Raw genomic sequence first — 27,471 nt, forward strand, 5'->3', positions numbered from 1 at the left:
CAGCTGAAATAAACTTGCTTTAAAAAGTCAAGAAATTAGCATGACATAACATCAATAAATTGTTGTTGTACTGTTTCTATGTAGGAAATACCCAATAAACTGTTGCTGATAATAAAAAAATACCAGCTGATGGCACACATACATATATATATATATATATATAGTAGATAACTAAATGTTGAAAGAGTTTAGTTATCACTGCTGTATATACAAACTGTTTAATAAACCATTTTCTCTTTCACACTGTGGTGTCATGGAGATGACCTCTGACCTATCTGCAGCATTGTTTATTTTGTGTAATTCTACACGTTTGCCTTCCATGTTTGGAAAATCAAAAGGCTCCTAAGGCCTGAACAGTGGATTTTCTTATACCATTTATTTTTTTCTTATATGGTTTGTTCTTGATTTTATTATATAGAGTCAACTACTAACTAACTGTAATAATGATTATTATTATTACGCCACAATACCATTTGAATGCTTAGTGCTTTTATTGCTTCAAATCGGTTTGGTTACCACAGTAGCGTCGCGTAACCATGGAGACGTTTGTCCGCGTTTATTAGCTTCCGCCTTTCATCGCTCACACGGTAAATAAATGTGTTGCTTCTCTGCGTAAGTTGTCAAAACAAACGCGTCTGTTTTATTTTAAATGCTTTGTCGTCCACGTAGAGTCACGCAAGATGTTCAGCCGTAATTACCAGGTCAGTTTACCCAGTTAACGCAGGCTCCTGGTGACTTTAGTGTGTTTTCTTAAAGTGTGTACGTGAGCTTTAGCCTGGTTAACCGTTGCTAGTTAAAGACACCTGTGTGTGTGCGTGTGTGTGCGCGCGCGTGCGTGCGTGGTTTCTCCTTCAGGGTGGAGCTGTGGTGGAGATCTTTAGCGCACAGGGTAAAGACCCTGTAGCTAAATGGAAACTAAGTGGAGGACAGTCAGCCATACACAAGGTGAGTTACAGATAGTCTTGGGCCAAAAATATGATGATTAATCATCAATTAATTAATTAATCATCGGTTTTAACCGCCAAACGTGTCCTGTAAATTAAGCTAGCAGCACGTAAACCCTGCAGTCCGTCCTGTAAGCTAACCATGAACTGAGCTCAAGGAAAGCAGTTAATTAACTGTTAATTAAACATAATATAACATTGAACATAACACAACAGCAAGTCTGTGGATTTAAAAGGCCACTTCACCCATAACATATAGTTTTTTGTTTGTTTTACTCATTTCCATAGAGGGAATGCATGTCTCATGAAGTTGGGATTGAAATAAAATTGACAAAAAGTCGATGTCAAAGTCACTTTCTTCAAAGAAAATAAAAGCCCTACACTGCTGCTACACGCTTCTGAAAAAGATAGCAGTGTTTATGAGTAATAATTAATAAAAATCCTCATGAAATTTAATCCAACTCTGTATTAGAATGTGAATTAAACAAACACAGCAGCATTATAATGATTTTAACGTGAGGTAAAATATAAGATTATTTCGTTTATTATGGAATTTCGCTTTATAAATCAGACCAAGAGGATATGTGGTATCAGGTATATCGTCTGTAAAAAGCTCTGAACATGTTAATTACGATTCCCACTTGAATCATTACCATGTTGATGTCAGATCATCATGAAACATTCCCTGTAAATTAAGCTGTGTTTGAATTGCACTGTTGCAGAGGTTAGAAATAAACGTTTTATTGTCGTCGTCCTTGAATGTGACGTAGTTTAAAACATCTTGCTGATTTCTTTGTTGTGTGTCAAGTCAAATAACATGGACTTAGACCTAACATGGCCTTCTACGCTATTTCCACCCTCAGGAGTATAATAAAGAAGTTAAGGGGTTTGTTTACCGTCTCGAGGGAAGCAGCCAGACTGTCAAGATGCAAATGCCAGAGAATATGAAGATGTCTCGTGAGTCACTTCCAGTCTCGCACTCGTTTTTATAAAGTCTGTTTTGCTTATTTTGACCTTACAGTAAATGACTGCTTTGTTTGTTTTTCTTTACAGTTGGGCTTCTCCAAAGATTCTTAGTTTTACAAGTAAATATTCCCCAGGGCAAAGACTTTTCCCTTGAACTGGTGTAAGTACAGCAGTCTGCTACCTACCTACCTAAAGTGTAAAGTGTTATTTGTACTTGGTTCTTCTTCATATTTACCAGTGATGATTGTGTAAACCACTTCGCTGGTCTTTTGTTGATACGCCTGCATTGAGCCTCTTTGTGAGAAAGGAACGTTTTCCTGATAAATAAAACTGGCTGCCGAAGTTTTGAAAAGTTAATGTGGAAAAACTCATCTTTATAGCCACATACAAAGATGCTTAAGCTCAATGTCATCATGTTATAAATGTTTAAAGTTATTTATCTATGATTTTAAGAGTCTTGTTCCATTAGAGCATATCTTGACACACGTTTAGGAGCCCTAATTGAATGAGAACAGACATTTAAATGATTACTTCAGCTTTTGTCTTTTTTTTTGCAACCAAATTTTTAAGTGAAACAACTGATGGTGATAATTAATGTTCTCATCTGTTGTTGTTTGATTTTCACAGAATAACTGACTCAGAGCACCTGAAAAGAAGACTTCATTTATCAACAGTGCATAAAGAGTTGACTGCCACGCTTTTACATGCCAGGGTACCTTTTGTGGGGTTGAAAAGGGATATTGTGAGTATCTCACTTATCCTTCACATCATAATTTTTTTAAAGAACTTTCAGATGTACTTTTAGTTTTCTCTATTAGATATTTAAAAAGTGATCTTGTACATTTTGTGAACTGCAAAATCACTTTGTTTCTTTTGCCTCAGTGGTCCACTTTGTGCATCGACCTTGTGTCCTTCACTGCTGAACTGTTCAAGGGCTTTTTGTCACTGGATGGCATCGCTGTGTTTGCGACGTGTAAAGTCCGCAGAATCTTCACCATGAAGACTGTGCCCCCATGGATGGCAGATGATGGTAATTCACTTAAACACATAGAGAAATAAAATTCAGCTGATCTTTTTTTAAAGCGATGTACTACCTCATCAGCTGCTGTTCTGCCAGTCCTTTGGCAGCTTGACAGCTTTGACAGTTTTTCATGTGTCAGTTAATCAAAGTGATCCTTTTTGTATGATGTACTCTGTGATTATGACTAATCTGAGATTGTTTTCATTCCATAGTTGCGTGTCTTAGTGGACCTGTTCTCATGGACGAGATTCCACGCAGCTGCCAGTTCCCGTCGGGTGTAAACCATGTAACTCAGATGCTGAACATGATGAATTTGCGTAAGACGGTGCTCAGGAGCTCTGACTGTGGTAGGCAAAATCAAAAAATGTCACTCATGTCATGTTACGTCCAACATCATACTTGGGGAACAAAACAAAATGGTCAAAAGTGGACGACTGTCCACATATTTTTTCGTTCATTTGGTAAGGGTTCAGTTATTTTTTTGTGAGCTTTGATGATGTGCTGCCTGAAAGGAGAAAGTCTCTGTTTTAACAAAGCAAAGCCCTCATACATAAAGCAAAGTCTGTAATAAATGTGTGGGAAAAAATGTGGGAAAACGTGCCCCACATAGCCCGCAGAGCCCGGACCTCAATCAATGCATTTAGAATGAATAGAGATTCACCCAGACTGTACAAGACAATCTCTATGGACGACACGCATGGGAAATCTCCTTTTTTAAAAGAGTGTAGTGTAGTATGTGTAGTATGAGTATACCTTTGATGGGGTTTTTTTCAAGGTGCACATTTTTATTTTATACATCCACCCCTGATGGAGAGACATCATGGTGGCAGAGATGGGATGTTATCTCCATAGAGACTATGATGATAATCGATTTGTTTTTCTCCTTGTGGCTCTCATTTTTGTGTTCATTTGCACCTCACCTGTTCTCAGAGAGCTGCAATTATCCCCTCATATAAAAAGGCATGCACTACTAATCTAGTTCCGCCTGCCTCCATGGCCTTTTGTATCAGTGCTTATTTATTTGTTCTGACAGCTGTCTAAGTCATGTTGAGATAATGGGCAATGTCCATGGAGAGCAATAACCACAAGCAAAAATGGCTTTTCTTAATTAGAACGTGCATTATTAGCATAACATTCCTAATCATAATTAAAATGATTGCTATTTAAATAGACATCCAATTTAGCTGTGACAAAAGTTGCTTTGTGAATAGTTTCTTCAGAACCCAGACTGTCAGAAGCTGTTAGAAGTCAGCTATAGCAATTTTTGTCATCCAGAAAAATCACCCCAATACATCAGAGGCCTTCTGTGATTCTCAAGGTCGGCACATTTGTACAACTCAAGTTTCTTGCACTTATATTTTTGGAAATCTCATTTTATTATCATTAGTCTTTTATGGGCTTTGAAGGCTTACTCAGATTTACTCACTCCTAAACCTGGGTGACTTTCAGAGTTCAGTTTTCATTGTTGAATGTGCAACATTTCTTTGTCTTCACTCTTTGCCCCGAGATTCAGCTTTGTCTGTGTTGTCTTGTTATTTGCTGTGTGTTGCGGACCAGACGTCTGTGCTTTCTGCTGTGTTGGGGCTCACACACACACACACACACACAGACGGTGTGTTTTGCTGATAGCATGAGCGGAGTTGTCCTAATGAGTCCTTGCACAGATGCACCAGGGTCAGTTCATGGCTATGTCCCGGCTCCCGTTTCAGCCCATTATTTTCACTTGATGATGTGGAACACATGGTTAGATTAAAGGGAAAAAAAGACATATACTCCATATTCAACTATTTGTGTTTTATTGTTTTTTTTAAAAGCGTGTTTTGACAAAATCGGCTCTAATGCAATACCGTCTGCTGCAGCCTATAGATTTTTGTTGAATGACTTTATACTGAGGGCCACATGGTTTGTGTAGTGGTTAGCACTCTTGCCTTTGCAGCAAGAAGACCCGGGTTTAAGACCCATGGAGTTTGTTTTGTGTGGGTTTTCTCTGGGTTCTCTAGCTTCCCCCCACAGTCCCAAAATATGCAATACGGGGATTATGTAAATTGGACACCCTAAATTAATTGTAGGTTTTTGTATTTATGTGACCCTGTGAAGGACTGGTGAACTGTCCAGGTCCCCGTCTATAGCCCTATGTTAGCTGAGATCATGTGGTGGATAAAGTGGTAGAAAATGGATGGATGGACTTTACACTGAATTGACTCATGCAGGTGACTGTAGTGGTCACCTCAGCTATTTGGCAACTGGACTTGAGATCAGCAGAAGTTTACAGAAGTCTAGTTTGTGAATGGAAGGACAAATTTATTATTTATTTAAAAGCACAGGAGAGATGTTACTTCCAGGGCCGGAGCTATAGGTGCTTCAGCTAACTCCCTTTTTCTAACAGACAGATAGTGAGCACACAGACTCTTGGCTCTCTGTTGAGGGGTTGTTTCCACCCACAGGCGAGTCACATGACTCTGCTCGCGTTACCTCTGACTTAACGCTCAACAACCAACGTACCCCCTTGTGTATGCGCGTGCACACACACACACACACACTTGGTATTTTGTATTATTTCGGGTTATTTTCACTAGGTAGAGCTTGCCTTTGTTCAGGGCTGAGGTCAGGGATCTTGGCCTGAAAAAGCTTGGTGACTACTGGTTCTGAAATTCTTTCTTCAATACACTTCGTATAAAAATCCCTGTCTTTAAAGATTCTTTTCACATAAATGAAAAATGGCTGAAAAGGCTTTGGTTTGTGCGGCGGCGGCGGCGGCTTCTCATGTAAACTTAACATAACTTTTGCACGTTGCTCTGGTTACTTGATCATTAGTATGACTGACTATATAGATTATGGTGCGTTTGACTTTCATGGATTACTGATACTGTACCCAAAATCAAAGTCACAATCAAACAGCCTAATCATATACAAATGACACATTTTGACAATAGTCTGTGAATAACAGGAATTCCTTTTCAGTTCCTGATCCGTCGGGCACCGTCAGATCAACCAGTAATCAACAGACCAGGCTCCAGGGTGTTTTACACACAGCCTCAGGCTCCAAAGCTTCAGCAGCACCACCACAAACTGGAAGAAAAAGCAGTGTAGCCTCGGGCAGAATGAATAGAAGTGAAACCCAAATCTCAAATACGGTAATTGCATGAATCTCATAGTAATATATATCTCACTTAATGATTTGGGCCATCATTTCCTGCATTTCTGTGAACACAAGGTAGAATTATGTTGCCTTTAAACTTTGTCTTCTTTTTGCTGTTAGGAATCCCTGATCAGTGGAACGAACCAAAAGGATTTCACTGACGCTGAGAGCATTGGCAATGCGAGTGAGAATGCTTCACATGGACAACAAAAGGGTACATTTGATTAAGTGTTGTTTTATTTCATTTTTCTATGTCCAAGCATGATTTTGTAATAAATAATACATTTTAATACAATTTAAGAATATGCCACATATTAATTGGTGTCAGTGGTGGCAAGTGGGTTTGCCACGTTAGCCGTCTAGTAATCTGGTTAAAGTTGGTAGCCGTTATTCATGAACAACAGCTAATGTGGAGGCAGCTAATGAAAGACATATAGATTTATTGTTAGATTTACACTGACCCAGAAACAGGACGCAGAGACGGAGCATCTTTAGGAAAATACAGTTTACTCTGTTTTCTTTCTTCCAAAACAGAATACGTAATTTGTGAGCAATCAGAAAAAGCAAACAAATCCAAACAGAAGGTGAGAGGGAGGCATGTGATACAATGAGGCACAAGAGACAATTAAACAAAGAGAGTGAGTTTGTGGGAGTATTATATTTATTAGTAATGCAAATGTGTATATAGAGGTTCTACACTGAAAAATATGTGTGGCTTTGGCTCAGGAGGTAGAGCAGGTTCCCTTCAAACCACAGGGTCGTGTCCCTGGCTCCTCTAGTCTGCATGCTAAAGTATTTATGAGCAAGACCCTGAACCCCGTTTTGTGCTGTTTGAGTGTGGATGTAAACTGGTAAATGACAAACTGTGAAAAAAGACCAAGAAAGCTCTGTTGCCGTACAATAATAAGTGTTGGTGGTACAAATCCCAGACCGGCTAGGGGCCTTTCTCTCTTCAGTTTGCTCTGGCTTCCTCCTGCAGGTCAGTGATATTCAGATGGTTGTTTGTGTTAGTCATGTCTTTGTATGTTGTCCAACATACAGGAAAGTCAAAATGGGCTTAGCTCTTACTCCACCTGCAGTACTCGAGCGTTGGAGAATGAATATGTTTAAATGCTTACACCATGCATCTACTCTGTGGCAAAATATGAGCTCCAAACTGGTCCAAGCTCTGGAGTCTAGTTCTTACAGAGGGTTTTCTTTCACCCCATTAATAACAATTTTTACAGCTTGTAATTCATTTGAACCTGAATGAATGTAAAAAGAAAAAGGAATAAAATAAACAACATGCCTTGTTAGCATGAATGGCTTGATAAATAGGGTTTTTAAAATAGTTGAAGGAAATGCCTTGAGCAAGCTTTAACTGCACTTTTGTGTGACTATTTTTTTTTTTTACATTTGTAAAGCTTTGCTGATGTTATTTTTTCATTATTTTATATTTAGGAACACCTGGCAAACTACAGCCCCATCCACCAATAGGCAAACAGGGATCAAAGAAGATGCGGGTCCTCAATGCCTCAACATTGTCAGGTAAGCTTAGTGTGTGTTCAGTATTAGTGTCAGGTGTGTTGACTATATCGTGGTTTAGTTCTGTGTATTACAGTGGATAACTGTCATTCACAGCTCATTCAGATGCTGTGCCTGGTCGCTACGGAAACGGGGGTAAAAACAGGGAGAAGTGCCTTCTTTCATCCAGTGGGCAAGAGAGCAGACAGCAACCTCTGACCCTAACAAATATGGCAGGTGAGGCCCAGATCTGCTGTGAATGGAGAGGGTTCAGGACTGCAGGAGGCAGCAGCAGGACATGTGCACTATCACCCTGAGTGATGGTTAGGAAAGTGTGAAAAGACAGCAAGCAATGGGAGTATGAGACAAAAGAGAATAATGTGCGTGCTGAGTGATAGTGATGTCAACTTTGCATGTCCTGATTTCACCAACTAGCTTCTCCATAATTGGGAGGGGGAAAAAAAAAATGTATTTCTGCTTTTAATTTATGAATTAGATCACTTGAAAATATTGCATGAATTTTAATGAGCTTCCTTCTGTGCTGCACCATTGCCTTTGTTCGCCTTTTTTAATTTTACATGACCCATGTTGAGATCATTTGCAGACTTTTTTTTTTTGTCAAAGTGGCCCCCAACCCACAGAGAGTCTCCCCTCCACTGCCACACAACAGACACACACGCATACACATGCACAGTTGTGTTTTAAAAATGAGCTCATTTATGGATGCTTGTCCATAGCAATAAGCCGCCACCCTGCCTGCAGACGGCAAGTAGTTAGTTCGTTAATGGTAATGTGGCACATTAAATAAAAGTCAGAGGGACATCTCCCAGGCCCAGGGTTTGCTTCACAGTGGGCAATTAGAGAAAGTGATTATACTGTCAAGTGGTTCAAATGTGCTCACTCATTCAGACAGAGGTGGCTCTTTCCTGGACTTATGGAATTCTGTGCTCCGTACTTGCACTTTTGAATCACTGATAACTTTCACGTAAGGTTGAAAAAGCTTTTAACCTCCCCTGAATATACACAGTATTTCAGCAACACTCCCATAAGATTGTGTGGTTTTCTTTCCTTGAACAAAAATCTAAAAAACAAAGCTACATGAGACGGTGTTTGTTGTCTGTTTGGACAGAGCTGTGGTTTCATAAGCTGCTGTTCTTAGTCATGGTTGTGTTTATATTGTTGTATTCTCATTAAAGCATTTGCATAGCAGGGCTGTTAACGACACCCACGCAAATGTCAGAGTGAGAGAAATGAATGCTCAGTTTTGCCTACCAATATATTCAAAGCTTAAACATTGTTTTATGACACTGGTGTGCATGTGCATCCTTTTCAAAGAGAACATTTACTCCTTTACTTCCCACCTCTCTTTTTAGATGAGTGCAGCATCAGTCCTACAGAGGATTCTGCTCCCACCCCAGCGGAGTCTCTTCCCTGCCCAACCCCACCTGTTTTGTCCTCAGACCTGCACGTCTGGAAGAGCTGGGAGAGTAATGATGGGTCCGAGCCCCAGCTCACTCTGCACGAAGAGGTGTTTGTCTTCTCATCCCAGCCTCACTCACCCAAACGGGGGCAAGGCCACGGTGACCAGGAGAAGATGGAGATGAGAGACGGCCAGGCACAAATCGGGAGTGGACAGCGGTATGAGGCCCAGCCTGAAGATGACTTTATGGGCAGTGAAAGTGATGAGGTACTTTTATTCCCAAACATAAGTACACTGTACTTAAAATGCACGCACATTTGAAGTGCATGTTATGTTGATCTGACACTAAAGACTACTGGACTTAAATGGGCAATTAAGCTGCATTTCATGACATACACTGGTTGACATTTGAAGAGATTTGTTCGTTCTAGAACAGCGAGGTCTGTTTTAATCCCACTTGATGAGCAAATATTCAGCGCACCATTTAGCACACAGTTGGGTTTCTTTTACTTAAACATGATGAAATCTAAATGGAAGCTTGTCTTCTGGAGTGCCGCGTTTCATGTCGTACATTTCACAGTATACGTTAACTTCAAAGGTCAGTGAGATTATTCATAATGGAATCATTTATTAATGCCGCTCATAAAATATTATGTTTCTTTATGCTGAATAGGGAAATTAAACTGTTGAATTGCAAAGATGACTATCTTCAAAGAAATGCTAATTGCTAATTGATAAGTCCGATTTAAGAGCCCCATTTCCATGCACTGCTGATTAGCCTCAATGCAATTATTTTGGCAATCAAGTAGAAGTGTATTACTCTATGAGACTTAAGTATAAAAACTAGGTCCATTATCGTGCATCCCTAATAAAAGCATAGGTGTTGGCAATGGCAATCGCACAGATAAGATCATCATTGATGCCTGTACCAAACATGAACCATGATATAACCATATATCCAGATCACACTTAATTTCTTGTGTTCAAGAATGTGGATGGTTTCTCTAAATCTTTAAACAGGAAACAGTCAGGTTTAAAGATGCAGCATTTCAGTAGTTTATTCAGTAGTATATTGTTTTTCTGATGAGCCGCTTAAACTGCAGGAATTGTTATTTTTATCCTGCAACTCTCCACCCAGGGAACATTTATCTATATTTTGCATTCTTTGTAGGTTGTTGTTACATTCCCCTTTTTTTTTTGCTGTCATTTTGCATTGTAGGACTAATACAGTTTCTCTCTTTCTCTCTCTCTCTCTCTCTCTCTCTCTCTCACACACACACACACACACAGATTTGCATGACCATTCTTCTTAGGACACTGCATTGACTTCCATTCATTTGGTCAGATAAAGCTGGTCAGATAAAGCATTATCCCTAACCTTAACCATAACCAGTTAAGGTCTAACCTTAATTTTAACCTAACCACAATTCAAATCTAAGCCTTCCTCAGGAATGACATTTGGCCTCATTAGGACCCTGTTTTGGTCTCCAGGAGGAGTACTGGTCCTGACAAACACAATTATATACAGTACACACACACACACACACAAACAATTGCACACAAGTTGTCTAATGGGTCACCCCTCCTTTTCAAATGCTGATTTGCAAGACCTTCAAAAGTAAATACACCAACGTTCAGTCACAAGTATCCTGATATTAACATATACTAGTATACTATTGTGGATCAAGCCGTGTTTGTTTTGAGACCGTGATTGAAAATCTAGGTGTTTGTCAAACATGGTCCTGAGATATGTGTTGTGATATGTGACCTTATCTCTGCAGTTCTGTAAGCCTTACTAAGCCGACGAAGATTGGCCTGATTTTGATTTTTATTCATTCACGGTTGCTCAGTTCTCAACTTGGGGAAATGTAAGCTTTCAAGGTGTTGCATCAGGTTTATACAATTCTTTTGAGCTACGTTTGGCCTTAAAGATAGAGAAATATTAAACAAAAAACAAAAGCAAGGACATACACACACATATATATATATATATATATATATATATATAAAAATACATATATTGTTATGTTGTTATTGCACTGATCGCTGAGAAGTTGTGCAGAGAACTGCATCCATTGCAGCCACACTCATATAAGGTCTTTCAATAATACTTTTTGTGAAGTTCATTATTTATTCGCCTACTTTTATGAAAATGAAACACGGAACAGAAGTGAAAATAAACACTTTGACCAGATGGTATAACAAAAAAAGAACATCAAGGTTTTATGATAAAATTTTTATTCCAAATTAAAGCTCAGCACAGCACTTTAAAAAAGACCACAAAAGGAGGAGAGTATTATGGAAAATTACAAGTTTGATTGAAAGTCTTACAATAACAACACAACCGTCATTATATACTACACTGTATATGCAGTAGATGATGGGCGTCTAATTGTGACTACTCCACATTTGTCCTTCATGGGGAAACAGTCCTGAAACTTCGAAGATGGAGCTTTTTAATTACAATACGTTGTGTTTTTCAGTCTATCGCTTTTATATGAACAGTGTGTAACTTTTAGGAGGGTTTATTGGCAGAAATATGATATATAACACGTGTTTATAAGTGTATAATCACTTTTTTGTAGCCCTAGAATAAGCATTCTATGGGGGCATTGCATAGCTCAGTTGAAGGAGCTGGCGTCCTGTGGGCCAAGACCACTGCAGCGACAAGGTTTGATTTCTCTGATCTCTCCGCTGTACAGAGGCCACCATCTTACACAGCTATGGTTCAGAATCAGAATATTTTTTTTAATCCCCGTGGGGAAAATTGGGTGTGTTACATGTGCTCCTTCAGAACTAAAATAACTCTCAGAAAGAAAATAAGGAATGAGATTCTCCAACATCCCAAACAGACCAACCAGGCAGAACTTTCATTTCATGTTTTGTTGAGAGAGAGAAGGCGTAAATTTGAACATTTCCACCTGACAACTCTGTAGCACGCTTCTTCATGGACAATTACTGATTGGATTCACAAATTGTCCCAATAGATTCCAGCTGTGTCTCATTTCTGTCATCACTCCTCGGCTACATCACTTCTGCTCTGTCCACATTACTGTGCGACATGTTCTAATATACACTGGTTAACCAGTTTCTCAAAGCTGATTCTCGCCATATTGGTATTGGTATATTGGTTTGGGATTAAAGTTAAATGGCTTGAGTGTCAGGTTTGTAAACTGAATGTGAAACGGATTAACTGATTGAAGATTACTGTGATTAAAAGTGAGGTTAATTTAGAAATAAGCCACCAAATCTCAGTGAATCACGAGGACTATTTGCCCTCTCGTCATCAAATTTCATTAAGTGTACATAAATTAATGCACAACATAACGTTGAAGGTTAACATTACATCCATAAGAAACATTTTCGATGGTCATGAGTACTCATTCCTTTAACAGTGTATCAGTCACTTAGTCCTTTTGTGTCTTTCAGGAGAAGAACTGTGTAACACTGCAGCAACAAAGTAGCGAGGCCAACCCTACTCCTCCTCCTAGTCCTCCTGATCGTGCTCTGAACGGGAAAGTAGACGTCCAGCCTGAATCTCACAATATTGACACGGCATCTCCAGAAGACCTGTTCTCAGCCATCACCACTGGTCACATCGAGTCTCCACTCAGTGGGAGGTCTGAATCAGCTATGGTCCCCACACGCTGCCTCTCGCCCAGTGTAACAAGCAGCAGGCAGGAACACAAGTGTATACCATGTGGATCAGAGGGAGTGAACCAGATAGAGGATGCAAAAAGCAGAGTGACACTGTCCAGGAGTCTTCTGCATGAAGTCAAATTGGATGTGTCCCCACAGCACCAGGTACTGCTCACTATTTCATCCAACATCAGCCCTTATCCACTGTGCATTAGCTCAATACTATTTTGTGACACAGAGACAAAAGAAATCAGACAATTATTTTGATTTTCCACCTCATAGTTAACTTTAATTGAAACTGTAGTGCGTAACGTTTTGATTCAAACAATTGTCTGTAACATTCAAGACATTGTCAAATGTGTTCAATAGTTCTGATTACGCCTTTAAGCTCCTCACGACACAACATACCGCTGCATACAGGAAGTGATTTGTAGCGCAACAGTAAAATTGCACTAGTTCAGCGAGACGGCTGCAAAAAGGTTAAAATGGGACTGAAAAGAAAAAGAACCACCCAAGAAAAGTTCCAGAAGTGAAGTAGACTGCTCACAAAACCCAAACGTTCAGCAGTTTAAAGGTTGATGCCCCCACCTGTCCCTGCGCTGCCACTGTATACACACAAACACTCCCTTAGGCAGGTCTGATGGTTAATAATAACTTTGCCCTGAGGCATAATAACAGTGAAGTCGTGTTTCCATAATGGTACACTTTGGTTTGGTAAAGAACGGTACACTTTGGTAGTAAAGCCCTCGGTCAGGCTTGTGTTTTGACTGAGAACAGTAGCTTTACTTGCTAGGCGGGGGCTGTCCTGTGCCCGATGGTCAGGCGTCAGTGAGATACGTAGCCTGGCGTTGTACAGGTGCACTGACAACGAACAACGACATCGAATGCGACGAAAACAACAAAGCGGACAACAATGGAGGTCATCCAGTAGCTTGTTTTATTTTTGCTTATTTTGACTGCAGGCATTGAAGAAACGCCGGTTGCAAGGGAGTGAAAGGATCATTGGATCTGTTGGGGCCAATGAACCGCTTCACTTGGTGGAAACACGCCATAACAAACCAAAAAAAAAGTTAACCACTGCATCTTTATTGTAATTAAAGAGCAGTTCATTAGCCTCATTATAAAAGTTAACAAGTTTGACCTCACTACACATCTTGTTTATTTGCAATAGCAAGCAGTGTTTTCTCATTTTTATCCATAATGTATTTTTTTTATATGTGTATGAGCAGGGTGTTAATGTCACAAGGACTTGTTATTATCTGTGTTATTATCTGTAAGCTTCATATCATTTATGATAAAAAAAAAAGCAAAACTGTAAAATGAAAGGTGTTGCTTTCCAAAAATCTTGTAGAAATAACTTTCCTCAGAGGTTGTAGCCTTTTTTTTGGACTGTTTTGCTTTCATGGCTGACTCACAACCAAAGTTATTGAAGCTTTGATACATTTCCTGCACACTATTTGACCCACACCCAACAGCAGATACACAAACACCACAACAAAGGAGACTGAATGTTCCCTTCTATTTAAACACTGATCCACGCAACTTTGTCAAATAAGAGTATACTTCAGTTGAAACATGGTCATTGTCACAGTAACCCAATGTAGTAAATAGATGTAGACAAATTCTATTCATTTTTAATTGGAATTATGCACAGTGGGTTCTTAACTTGAAGCTTATTGAAAGCCCTGATCGTTTTCTGTCTAGTTGTCTTTCTGTGTTTGGAATATGTGTGATCACCGCTGATTTGTACAGCTAAAAAGGTTTGTACTGCCTCGCTGAAAAAAAGATGAGACTGTGGTCTGTTGCAAATTGATGTAGGCCCCTGCTCCAGTTAAAAAGATTCAGGATCAGAGGATATTTCAACTGCAGTGATCAGAAGGCCTGAAGGGAGATCTGTCACTTGGCTGTTGCTTTCTGCATTTACACAACTCACTGCTGAGAAATATCACAGCATCCATCATCAGTGCAGCTCCTGACTGCTGATTCATGCCAACTCTAGCAAGCAGCATGCAGTGAAAGCTTTGACTGAGGGGTTGTCAGTGAAAAATGACATGGAGTTTGTTTCATTCCCTTTTACCTACTGCCATTGATTGAACACCATAGCAACACCAGTGCTTGCACTTTGTCAGGCAAATCAAGTGAGCGTAGCCCTTCAACTGAGTTTCACTGTTTAAAGACAAATCCATAGACATTCAGAGAAATGGCTCACGTCCAGCGCTGCCTTGAGGTCTGTCTGGGATGACAGTCTGTTGTTTAAAGATTTAAGCTACTTTGTTGGCTACACAAAACATTCTGTCAATTTTGTGGATTTAGTCTGTGTATATGTGCCTGTGATCAAGTGCAAAGTATTGTCTTTTGGATGGCTTCCAGATAAGTAATCTTTGTTTTACGTGTGATTTTTTTAAATGTATTTATTTTTCTAAAGGAGGAAGACGAGGCGCTGAAGACAGTTGATTCCAGTCATTACGACTTACACCTGCTTGGCAGTCTGAGGATGCATGGGGATGATGATGAGGAGCTCCGAATGCTGGCAAGCCTGAAAAGGGAGCAGGAGGAAGATGAGTGTAGAGCCTCGGGCCTCAGTGCATCTCAGATTCACCAGTGTAATGTCAGCGTCAGCATGAGCAGTGACGACACCTCCACTTGGACCCACGTAGCCAAGGTTTGTGACATCATACTCTGCCACCTTTGTGCTGTTATCGTCAGTGCTTCATTAACAGTCAACATGCAGGCAGCTTATTTACGAGGATGTTATCATTAGTTGGATGAGCTCCTTTCTCTCTCCTGCCTGGAATAATTTCTTTCACCTTGATCCTGACCTGCTGATTTCCATTTTAAGCCTCAAACGTATGCCACCATGATGTGCTAATGCACCACCGTGTTGTGTGTTTTCTGCGTGATAAAAGATTATGTAGATAGAAACACATTAATTGGCCTCTTAACGGCTGGCACAATATCCACAGTTGCCCCATGAGACTGAAAATGATTTGGTCATTTGAAATGATCCCCATAAGTCTTTTAGAATTCAAAGATGGTATGCTTTGCTCTTAGCTTTTGAAGGTCATTTAGATCTTTGGTCCATTAGCATAAGCACATTGCACTTGTAAAGAGAGAACACTGCCCTGCCTGGCCCTACTGGGTCCACTGTAGGATCCCCAGTGAATGCAGACATTACAGATGCTTGAATTATTATAGTTCTGTTCCTGAACACATGCACATATCTGTTAATGTACTGGAATTCAAGAATACAATGGTGGTGTACCACAGGGATTAACATTTTGTGGCTCCTTTTTGAGGGCACAGTGTTGTGGTCTCCAGTAAAAACTTAGCATTTTCCACAGGGACAGCATGGCACTTGTATTTGACTTCATTAAACCCAGAGGTGATGTTTCTTTCTTTTATTTAAGAAGCTGTAATTTCTTTTTACAGTTTTATATATGGCAACAGCACCACCAACAGCATAGTAAGAAAATTATGAAAGGATTAAGCAATTATATACAAATATAGTGCCATTGAAACAAATCAAACGTAAGTAAATGGCAGAATATGTGTTTTGTTCAGATAAAAACATTGTGATTATAAAAAGAAGACATTAGTTGCTGTCTGTTCCTGGGTCTCCTTCACTGGAAGTGAGAATTTTTGAATCTGGATGTTGAAATTTTAATGCCCCATGTTGTCAACCATGCTGCTTCTGCTGCCGTGCTAGCCTAGTTGTAAGTTAACCCTCAGGCAGTTGCATGCGAAAATTGAAGGTCTGGGTCAAACACAGGAGAATCATCTTTTTTGTTGGTGCTGTGTGCTTGTATGAAAATAGATTCCAGACACTTTTGATTTCCTGAACCCTCCAGAGCTGCAGCTAACGATCATTTTACTAATTATACTAATATGTTGATTATTTTCTCGATTAATTGAGTAATCTTTTGGTCCATTAAATGTCAGAAAACGTTAAAAAATGTTGATCAGTGTTTGTCAAACCTAGAAAATGATGATGTTCCTGAATGTCTTGTTTTGTCCACAAACCAAAATGATTCAGTTTCAGTGATTTCTTTGTTATATGGAGCAAAGATACTAGAAAATATTCACATTTAAGAAAGCTGAAGCAATAAGAACTTTTTTTATATGTGTATATATATATATGTATATATGTGTATATATATATATATATGTGTGTGTATATATATATATGTATGTATATGTATATATGTATATATATATGTATATATGTATATATATATATATATATATATATATATATATATATATATATATATATATACATATATATATCCATAAAGAAAGAAAGAATCTTGTTTTAATCATAAAAAAAGCTTCAAACTGATTCATGGATTGTCAAAAAAGTTGACGATTCATTTAGTAATCGATTAATCGAGTAATCGTTTCAGCTCTAGAACCCTCATATCATGTTTTTTCATACAGACCACAATCTCTTTTGTGAACAATGATTTTATTTCATTTATGTTCATTATAGTGTTGACAACTGGATTGGACCCTGCGGCGGGCCGGTTCTGGCCCCCGGGCCGTATGTTTGACACCCCTGCTCTATGCTAAAATACCACCACTGTGACCTGACCTTGGATAAGTGGTAGAAAGCTGATGAATAGATATATGTACAGTATAAAGATGATGTCATAGTTGAGGCTTTTGCACATCAACAGCGATGTGGATAAACGGCACATAATTGGTAATTTGTAGGTTCACCCACAGTTTTCACATTAAGAGAGTCATGGGTGATGATGAGCCGGTGCTGACTTTGTTGAATACAAACATAATTATCTGGATACAGGTAACACTGAAGAAGAGAGGAGAGTTTCAACCCCAACTTTACCACGTTTGAGGACATGAGCATTTCTGTCAGACTGTTTAAAGATTTGAGGATGGTACTGTAGAGGAAAACCAAGGATTTGATATTTTTGTTCTCATGTTTTTGTATAGAGCATGAGAAATGCTGAATGTGAAACTGGGCTCATAACTTATCCTTGAAGACCAAACAAAAGCTATTTTTTTCCCCCAAGTAAAGTTAGCAATGATGAATTTCCACTGGCATTTACTATTAGACCAACATAGTCAATGTCCTTAGGTGCAATAATTTGCTGTGAAACAGCCTTATAGATAAATCCACACGTCCTTTACTTTTCTTGTCACTTCTAAATTACTTATGTCACAAAAGTTATATCTTAATTTGAACACTGACCCTAAGTCTATATTTTTATTAGAATAAAAGGGTATGCTACCTAAGTACATTTTACAAGCAAACTTTTCATATTTATGGGGGACATGCTTTGAATTCCAGGGTGGATTAATAATGCTAGATGCCTAGATGAGGAGTAATACATTTGGGAGGTAGAGTACTTTAAGGTGGAAGATTTAATAATGTAATACTGCTCAGCCTGTAATTCTACCATAGCAGATGTGATGTACAATCGTTAAACGACAGGAATTACATACACTGAAGACCAAAAAAAAGAATAACAGGTACTAGAACAGAGGTAAATCAGGGGATGAGGGCAGTAATATGTTTTAAAGACAGATCCAGCAGCGTTTGGTTTCACATCACCAAATAGGTGAGTGCAGTCCAGTGTAACATTATAGCCCGATGCTTTGAACCAAAGGTTTTCCATAAAGAGAGCAGGTAAAGGGCCAGGCTCTGAAACAGTGTCCCATCACAAACAACAGATATGTTCTGATTGCTAAACCAATGAGCAGACCTGATGCATAACCAACTCTCAGCCATCACACATTAGTGAAACTATAGAGCGGTTACTGTGTCAGGCAAGCCATCACACACACACACTCTCTCTCTGTAGCTACAGACACCCAACGTTGCTACCTTACCTTCACACTCCTGACTGTTTTGCTCCAGGATCGTGAGGTGGAGTCTGTTCAAAATAATTGATGCAATAAGTGGTGTACTGCAAGCGAAGCTCGTGACTCAAATTCTTATCGAAAAAGTCTTAAGAAAAAAAAAAACCCAAAACCTTTGAAAGTCTGGTTCATGCAGGTTTAAATAGCCATGTGAGGTGCTGGGGAGCAGTATTACAGATGGTACAGAATTGGTTCACATCCAATCTTCCAAGAAGAATTTTCTCCATCACCCTACTGGTAAGTCATCATCATCAGTGCAGATTACCTGCAGAATTCCACAGGGTACAATTTTAAGTCTGACTTATTTTTAGAAGACGATTACATGAGGTAGGCACTGCGGCGCATGGATAGCTAAAATGTACTTAAGCAATGCTTCAACAGCAGTGCTTCAACGACGCTGCTTCTTCATCAACGTCATGCAGTGTAGTAGTGTTTAAACGGGACCTGTGCTTAAATGGTCTCCTGAGGCTGCAATGTGGTTTTTAGCTTCGACAAGATGGAGGTGGTAATGCACTTGTTTTCTAATAGTCGATTGTGATTATGTATTGAAAGTGAAACCATTCTTATCTTCTACCTGCAATTATTCCACAGCTAAATGTCTCGTATCCTTGTGGCTCAAAAATAATGTAACTAAAGTTTTACATGAACCTAAACACAAGACATTCTCAGCTTAAGTGGTGGGTTGTGCTCAGGTTTTCTTGTCTCGTATTAGCTTGGTTGTTCATCACTGTTTGTTTCAGTATGCTGGAAATGGGTTTTTCCACAAAGAAACCGCATATTCTTCTCACCCCGTATTTATAAGTGATAATTGGTAGAAAGGCATAATTGACATATGTAGCTGCTCGGCAGGAGATTTATTCCCACAGTGAAATACAAAGGAGCAATTGAACCTCACATGAATTAAAAATAAACCTTTTGTGCAACAGTGATACAATTCCTTGTGACACTAATGTCATCAAACATAAATAGCAGTGTGACAGAGGGCTGTGTTGAATGAAGCAGGTCATTTTCAACCTGAAAAACACTACTAAATAAATAATGCAATTGAATAATGCATTTTTGTTTGTATCCACTCAGCATTTGGTGACATTTTAACGTGTCCTTTTATTTGTTCCAGCCGTCTAATCAAGGCCACCACTATCAGAATGAAATGAACCCCCTCCTTCACTCAAACCCCAGGTGAGCAAGCATGTGTCACAGGTCTGAGGCCACCATTATTACACTTGTTGTTTTAGAAATGCTATTATGACCATACAGTATAATTATGTCTCAATCACTTTATTGGAACACGTCCAAAACATGTGGGGGGGTAAATGCATGCAATAGCACGAGCCTGGCTCTCTTAAGAGTTGAGTAGAACAGTAATTAATGTTACTGATGAAAACCTGTTTTTGTCCCTCTATTGCACATCAAGAAATTGAAGAAAGATCAATTACACCAGGTTTATTCATGCTTGAAACATTACAAACTAATATATAAGAGCAGCTTTCAGTCTCGTCATTCTAATCTAAATGTCCGTGATCACAGAATATGACAGACATAAAAACAACAAAGCTGGTACCCTTAGACCAGGGGTGTCAAACTAATTTTTGTTCAGGGGCCACATACAGCACAGTTTGATCTCAAGTGGGCCGGATCCGTAGAAATAATAAAATAATAGCATAATAACCTATGAACAACAAGAACTCCTTGCTTTTTTCTCCTTTGTTTTACATTTAATGAAGGCTATTTTTACAAAACATGAAGTTTCTTGAGAAATATAAGTGCAATTTCAACAATATCGTGCCTAAATGTGCTATTTACACATCACACTGGCTCTATAAAGGCACAAACATTTAGTCACAGGTATCTGGAAGAGATTTAGATTGTAATCGTAGTGTGAAATTTTAACAAATTCATCCTGTGGGCCGGATTGGACCCTCTGGCGGGCCGCTTCTGGCCCCCGGGCCGTATGTTTGACACCACTGCCTTAGACTTTTGCGTTTTACCAGAGGCGGAGGACTCGAGTCAAGTCGCGTGAATCGAGTCCGACTTAAGTCACAAATTTGAGTTGAGACTCGAGATTTGCTTGACTAATGTTGGTGAAAGACTTGACTCGATTTAGACTCGAGTAAAATGACTTGAAATGACTTTACATTTTCTCAAATATTGAGGAGTTAATGTTGCAATTAGTTTTTGAAACATGGAAAACATTGGGTGTCCTTGCGTACAAACCTAGCAACCGAGCGACACCACTATGCGAAATTCCAATTAAATCTCACAAAGGACGGTAAGACAGGAAATCACCTAGTTGCTATTTTAATCCAACACTAGTTAACGTCTCAGTGGGTCAAAAGCTGGTCAGGATTAGTGCGTGAAACTAGACGTTTTTTCAGCATTTCCACAGTTTAATATAGGCCTAATGTCAGTTTTCTTTACATTTTTGTCTCTGTAGTTTTATTTGTTTTCATTTTATCGGTGTTACTTTTACATTTTTTTCAGTTGTAACATGAAGCAGTTCTTACACTTCACGAATAATACAGTGTTTCTGTTACAGATAAAACTCTAGCATATTAAATGTTGGCATTATCGTCTTTATCTGCTATATTCATACGACTTGACTTGTGACGTGCTCGATTCTTGTAAGAATGAATCTGGAATTGCTTTGTTACTTGAAGGTTAAGACTTGTGACTTGTGTGATTTACTCTCATCTCTGCATAATCCCATCCTTTATAAATGCCCAGTTTTGTTCAGTCGAAGAATAACGTGCACTAACCATGTGTTGAGAGTAGAAACTCTTTTCACCTTTTACATATTCATATGCACTGTATTTAAAATGTGCAGAAAATATGAAATATTTCACGTACTTGTAACCTGCATTTGTATTTGGTTCCTTAACATCCTGTGAGATTCATAATCGGATGGTAACCACAGTCTACTGTATAAAAAGGCTAAATGTCAACTGTCAGATAGATCTGCAGACGCGCTTATCTCTCACAGATGAGTATGAATAAATTGTGTTCCAGGCTCAGTACTCTGCTTCTCCCTTAACTGCTGTTGTCAGTTTCAAAAGTGCTAATTATATTTTATTTATTATTTTATACTTTTTTATGACACCTTTTTCGTTTCAGTGCTAGGTAGTACTGTTGTAATTCATTTTAATTTTTAATTGTTCGGCTCTGTGAAAGACACAAAAATCAAGGTTTAGACTTTGGACTTAGCTCTGATTTCCAACTGCATTTCAGGGATAAATCCATCATTGATGAGGCAGAGGGCAATTTCTGCCCAGTAGGAGCCTCTGCAATTCTGTGTTGCTTTACCAAACAGCCACAAGTCAAGTTCCACCTTGTTTAACCTCCCTACTGGTTATAACAAGAGAAAAGTTTCTGTCCTCTAAAAGAAAACACATGGATAAATGAGTTACATTACTGGAGGAGGAATTTGCAATTGCTCAGTGGTGGAGTGTTTTCAAAACACACTGCAGGCTTATTAAATGCTAAGAAGAACACAGACGGTTTACTGCAGCGGAAAACCTACATGAAACCAATCAATGGCGCAGTGGCTTTGGCCTGGTCCTGAACCCAAGTAATCAAGATGGCTCAAAAAATTGAGAAATTGTTTCAAATTCAGACTGGAATCTGAATCTGTGTTATCCAACTTAAGCTCCTCTTTGCACTGTAACCTACATCCTCGGAAAGTTGAATCAAAATCAGTCTCTTATCCTTTCATTTGTGGGGAAAAACGCAGCTGATAACACAACCTCCTCTTTGTTAAGGTAATGAAATGGTGCAGTCTTCACCAGTGTTGGCCAAAGAGGCGAATGTCTGAGTTAAGTTTTGTGTCAAATTTCATTTTCTAATAATTGAGAGTAGTGCTGCACAATTAATTGCAAAATAATGGAAATTCCTATTTCCAGTGGTGCAATATCTAAAAAAGACTTGATGAAATGTGTGACAAAGATGTGTGAAATATGCAATATTATGTGTGCAATTCACCGGCCTAAAAAAATCTTCCTCATCAGAGGATAAAAATGCTTTGTTTGTTCATACTCCAAAAATGTCAAAAGTTTATGATCTTGACACATTTTTGTTTCCATGAAAATATGCAAAAATTACATTGGACCATATCTTGGTGCTCTATCGGAAAAGCTCTGTTGAAATACCACCAGTGCCATCATTAATACAACAGTATCCCATATTAACATCAGGAGCATAGTTGTTTATCGGATCTAGTGTTTGACGCTGGATCAGCCCAGTTCTCCTCTAACGTTTGAGAACGCCCTGCTCAGTCCGTCTGCCCACTAATGCAGAACCCTCCGCACCTCTCTGCTTAGCTCCATCTCTTTGCGGTTACACACGACCACGCGGCAGGTTACAGAAGAAGACAAAGGCGTTGCATCATGGTGCCGCTCCTCAAATGATATGATTTATTGATGAAAAGCAACGTGGCGCGGCGCGAGCATGTGCAGACTCACACCTTTTTGATTATTATAAGTTAACGTATAAGTGTAGAATGTGTCTCGGGACTTTTTAAAATATTCACTTAGCTTACGTCTCAGCGATTTAGCATCTGCTGAAATGAATATTGCTCTTATTGACACCTCAAACACAGTCTCCGGCTTTTCTCTCTCTGCAGCTGTACCTCTGAAATTAGACTTCGAAGCAAACCCCCATTTACATATTGAAGAGCAGCTGCACAGGATTTGTCCTTGTTTTTCCATTTTTCTTTTCTTTTCTTTTCTTTTCTTTTCTTTTCTTTTCGGCATTGCATTCTGAGAAAACCCTTACAGTGAATTGTATCATGGTGTTTTGGCAGCATCCTGGCACCACTGCTCAGCCTCCTCACTGTCGAGCAGCTACAATAGCTCCTAATGCTGTAATTAATGTTGCCAGGGCTTTTTTTTTTCCTCAACCATTTCACACGTTCCATTTAGTTCTGGTGCTTTGCCTTTGGCTGGCATACCAAATGAATTGGGCATGAATAAGGTTATCAAGGAGACCTTGAGTTACATTTCAAGTTGTTACAATGACGACTGATGTGAGCGACAGGACCGCCTGGCTGCTGTTCACTGGGGGACGTATAGTAACCTTAGATTGCGTGTGTTTCATGGCTGAGCAGAAACACTTAGTGCACTTAGTCACATTAAAACAAACTCATTTCATCCGTCTATTATGGCCTCTTCCACATCTGCATTATAATTCCTTCAGAATCTAACAATTTAATCATTCACATCAAGTGCCTCTTTACACAGGGATTTTGCAAAAGACCCTTATCCTTGAAAATTGCATCTGTTAACTTTTGTACGATGTTCTTGCCTATTACAGTCAAAGAGGTGTGAGAGAGTATAGTGAATGCTTTTGTCAGAAATGAAAAAAAAAAGAAAGAAAGTCAGAGCCTCAAGAGAGATAAGTCTCCAAATTACTGTGCAGGCTTTACAAGTACAAAATGAGGAATTTATTTTTGAAGTAAAGCCAAAAATTTGATGAAAAGAAAATTAAGGTTGATAGCTTTTTTTTAAAATACAATATTGTTTATTTAATATACTCTTGTTGGTATTTTTGTGTCACTGGAGCAGCGAGCTCGATCACTAAAAGTAGATTACATGATTAAAGAATGATAACACATTATATCTGCAAAGTTTATAGTGATCAATGTAAATATTTTCGCTTGCTGTATGAACAGTACTATTTCTATTCTACCCTTAATGCTCACAGATCTGTGCCACAGGTGCACCCATGGTAAATTGCCGTGGGAATAATACACGACTCCTTATATGGACGTCCTGTGGGTGTGTTTTTATAGGTCACATATTCAGGTTTTTTTTTATCTCGTGTGTTGTTGAGTCAAAGTGATGATTCATTTTATATCGCATTTTTAGCAGTGATATAAAGTAGCCATAATTGTGCAGGAGTCACAAAATAAAGCGTTTTTCTTTTCCTTTTGTTCATAAAACGAGACAAGTGAACTTTGAACTGTGACGTGTTTCCAAATTTCACAAATTCAATCTGATTTGAAACATTTTGAGTACTGTTTGCTAACGTGTGTTTATACAGTTGGTGAGATTGCCTAGGTTGTGCTGGAAAAAAAGGATATAAGACACTCTATGTGACTCTGTGAATGTACTATGCAGCTTTGTGAACATACTTTGTTTTAAGAAAGAGTGACAGTATCAGATACAAATGTCTGAATCGCCTGCTCTCGGCTGAACACTGTGCATTTTAGGTCCTCATTAAATATGCGACAGTGTGCGCTGAGATGTCGAGTCCGGAGGCAAAAGGCGTAAATGGATAATCGTGTGTCTTATGTATAGTCTGACGTGACTACATGTTCTGTTTAACCAAAGATTCTCACAGAGATCTCCAGCAATAATTCATCTTGTGGCATTTTCTTCCCCAGCTTCAATCTCTAAAATAGCAGTGCCTTCATTTCCTTGGAAAAATGACCGATGTGCACCCTGTGTGCACCTCAGACGGGAAGATAAACTCATTTAGAGAGAGATGTCCGGCGCCCTCTGACACAGACAAGCTGAAGACACCTGGCCAGAATGTGGACATTTGAATGTCACAGCTTGAATTGGCTCCTAATAAATGATCCTTTAGGTAAAAGTGAGAGGCTAAGTGTGCAGGAGGACAAGTGGCTCAAGGACAATGGAAGCTTAGATGGGCTTCGAAGAGCATGCAGCGATAGGACTCCATTGTTAGAATGTCATATAGGAGCAATTTGATGTGCAGGGTACAATGGTCGGATGGCAAGTGTAATGGTATGTGTTGTCATAACGGTGTGCCTTGATGGTCTCTTCCTTAGGGAGTGGATGGATGTGCTTAGCCCTCCTATTATGCCTCCCAACCAGCCAAGAAGGTCAGGGAGCACACCGAACAACTGGGGGAATCTCGTTGAAGGTACAGTCACCTTAATTTGAGTTCCTTCGCCGACTTCACACATCCCCCGCTTTGTGTCCTTTGAAGTCGAGGAGGAACGGCAAACAATCCTTTGCTTTAACATTGTCCACTGTAATTGCACAAACGCATACAAGTAACGGCAACAGGTCGTCGGTGTCAGGGAAATGTTACGTTTCCTCCCCAAGACTGTACAAAGCAAGAGGGTAAAGTGTGTGAAATGGTATCTAATTAAGAGTAAAAACCCAGGAGAGTGGAGAGCTCTGTCCTCCACATAACTCCATAGGTCAAAAGAGACGGGCTCATTACAGGTCCGTACCCCCTAGACACATCGACAAGGTTAATTGATGAAACCTTTCCAGTTTACAGCATCATTTTAAAACCTCTTACACAATGTGTCTTCTAATTAGTTTTCATTATCATTGCCCAAGTTCTGATGAGATAAAAATGTTCCTCTCGGAGCGTTCCATAACCTTTTTAGCATTTAACTGCCTGTCAGCTTAACAGCTAGATTCGCATGCCTTAAAGAAGTGGGGGATTATAGAGAATCTCTTTACAGCTTCATAATGTGGTAGCGGGCATGTCTTAGGTGTTGATTGATGAGGGGAAAAAATGGCAGTGACAGAAAACTTTTAAATCCACCTGTCTCTGAAGGTCACCCGAGTGGCTGCACTTCACATTTTATTCTAGTTAAGTTGATGAGAGTCAACGGCATGTGCGACGGGTACATAAAAAAAGTACAGTACACTGATTACGTTTATAGATCTCTATCTGTGTAAACTTCACTCCTTTGAAATACTGTCGCACTGTGTTCGATGCCAAGTGGTTTTCTTGGTGTTATTTCAGGAGGTGAAGAGTCTGTGAATGGAGACGAGCTGGAGGACGAGTATCTGAATCTGCTCTATGATCCTTGCCTGAACTGTTATTTTGATCCAAAGACGGGGAAGTACTATGAACTAGCTTAACCAAGAGCTCAAGAGACTCGGGGATTAATAATTCACTTGTCATTGACTGTGGATGAATGGATATCCGCTGCACTGAGAAACCTTTTTCAAGGCGCCGCTTTTGTTTTTGGGCAAACTAACAAGAGCTTTTCTGTCGCTGTAAGTGAAGTCGTGTCGCGCTGGTGAGCGAACGAGCGAGACTCAATAAATCGGAGACAAACTTTTTTTTTTTTTTCCCCAGAAGTGGAGTTCTCGCACCCGCACATCTGATGATGAAAAGAGTCTTTTCAAAAGTCTTGGCCTATTGAACGAATACAGTACGCAGGAACATCCTTGAGCTTCTTTTTAGCTAGATGATGTCTTATATAACTTTTGCCCTAGCTAACTAAATATCGCAGTTTAATACCAGTTTTCTCTTCATCATGTTCAAAATGGAAACGATATTAATTTGTGTATACATTATTTAAATTAAATTTAAATTGATGTGGCTCAGTGTGGTTTTATTGTTTACTCCAGTTTAATCTACAGCTATCACTTTCCGTGTATTTATTAACACGGAAACTTTAAAAAATACAATTTTAAATGTTTATGCATTTCCAGTGTTGTAGTAATTTCTTTTTCATGATTTGTACTAACAACAGAAGGAGAGTTTGTGGGACTGGCAGGTCTTGATCTCACGTCATGAGCAGCTGATACACGACAGTCTCATCATTTCAAGGAAGGAGTTGTTGCTTCAGATCAAAGCAAACAAATGAAACAACAAAGGGAAAAATAACAGCATCCATGTGTCACAGTGCGATTCCCTGTAGGTTTAATGACACAAACCAGCTGACCATTGGTCCAATATGTGTACTGGCTGATTTCGTCAATATTCTAAAGAAGTGACCGCATGTGAAAGGTTTAATTTTTTGCCAAATGTTTAATATTTGAGCAAAACAGGCTGATGATGCTGGAAGATTTTGATGTTTTTTTAATGTAGGTGTTCCCTTAATCCCTTCATTTTCTTTGCAATGTATATATATATATATATATATATAAAACAAGCAATGGTCATTTTTCTGAAATGGTTAATACACCAGTATGTTGAAGCTCTTTGCTAAAATTTCTTGATTAATATGTCAAATTATAGTTATTTT

General features: G+C 39.1%; 1 protein-coding gene across 3 annotated transcripts; it reads left to right on the top strand.

The window, feature by feature from the left end:
- The first annotated feature begins 538 nt into the window (after positions 1-538).
- Positions 539-27,440, top strand: cfap20dc (CFAP20 domain containing). Of its 3 annotated transcripts, XM_044024724.1 has the most exons (18): positions 539-587; positions 670-701; positions 856-945; positions 1,808-1,901; positions 1,998-2,070; positions 2,538-2,652; positions 2,793-2,940; positions 3,144-3,278; positions 5,893-6,065; positions 6,191-6,284; positions 7,511-7,597; positions 7,691-7,810; positions 8,947-9,260; positions 12,423-12,797; positions 15,058-15,294; positions 19,633-19,694; positions 25,300-25,394; positions 26,238-27,440. In XM_044024724.1, the coding sequence occupies exons 2-18, from the start codon at positions 681-683 to the stop codon at positions 26,354-26,356; spliced, it is 2,352 nt and encodes a 783-aa protein (XP_043880659.1). In that variant the 5' UTR covers positions 539-587; positions 670-680; the 3' UTR covers positions 26,357-27,440. The 3 variants fall into 3 exon arrangements, 2 of the variants coding, with proteins under 2 accessions (XP_043880659.1, XP_043880660.1); XR_006360331.1 differs by lacking the exons at positions 25,300-25,394; positions 26,238-27,440 and adding an exon at positions 17,122-18,752 and having other exon boundaries at positions 569-701; positions 19,633-19,695; XM_044024725.1 differs by lacking the exons at positions 25,300-25,394; positions 26,238-27,440 and having other exon boundaries at positions 569-701; positions 17,122-19,694.
- Positions 27,441-27,471: the final 31 nt, after the last annotated feature.

Source organism: Solea senegalensis, linkage group LG4 (assembly GCF_019176455.1).
Source record: "Solea senegalensis isolate Sse05_10M linkage group LG4, IFAPA_SoseM_1, whole genome shotgun sequence".
Lineage (NCBI taxonomy): Eukaryota > Metazoa > Chordata > Actinopteri > Pleuronectiformes > Soleidae > Solea > Solea senegalensis.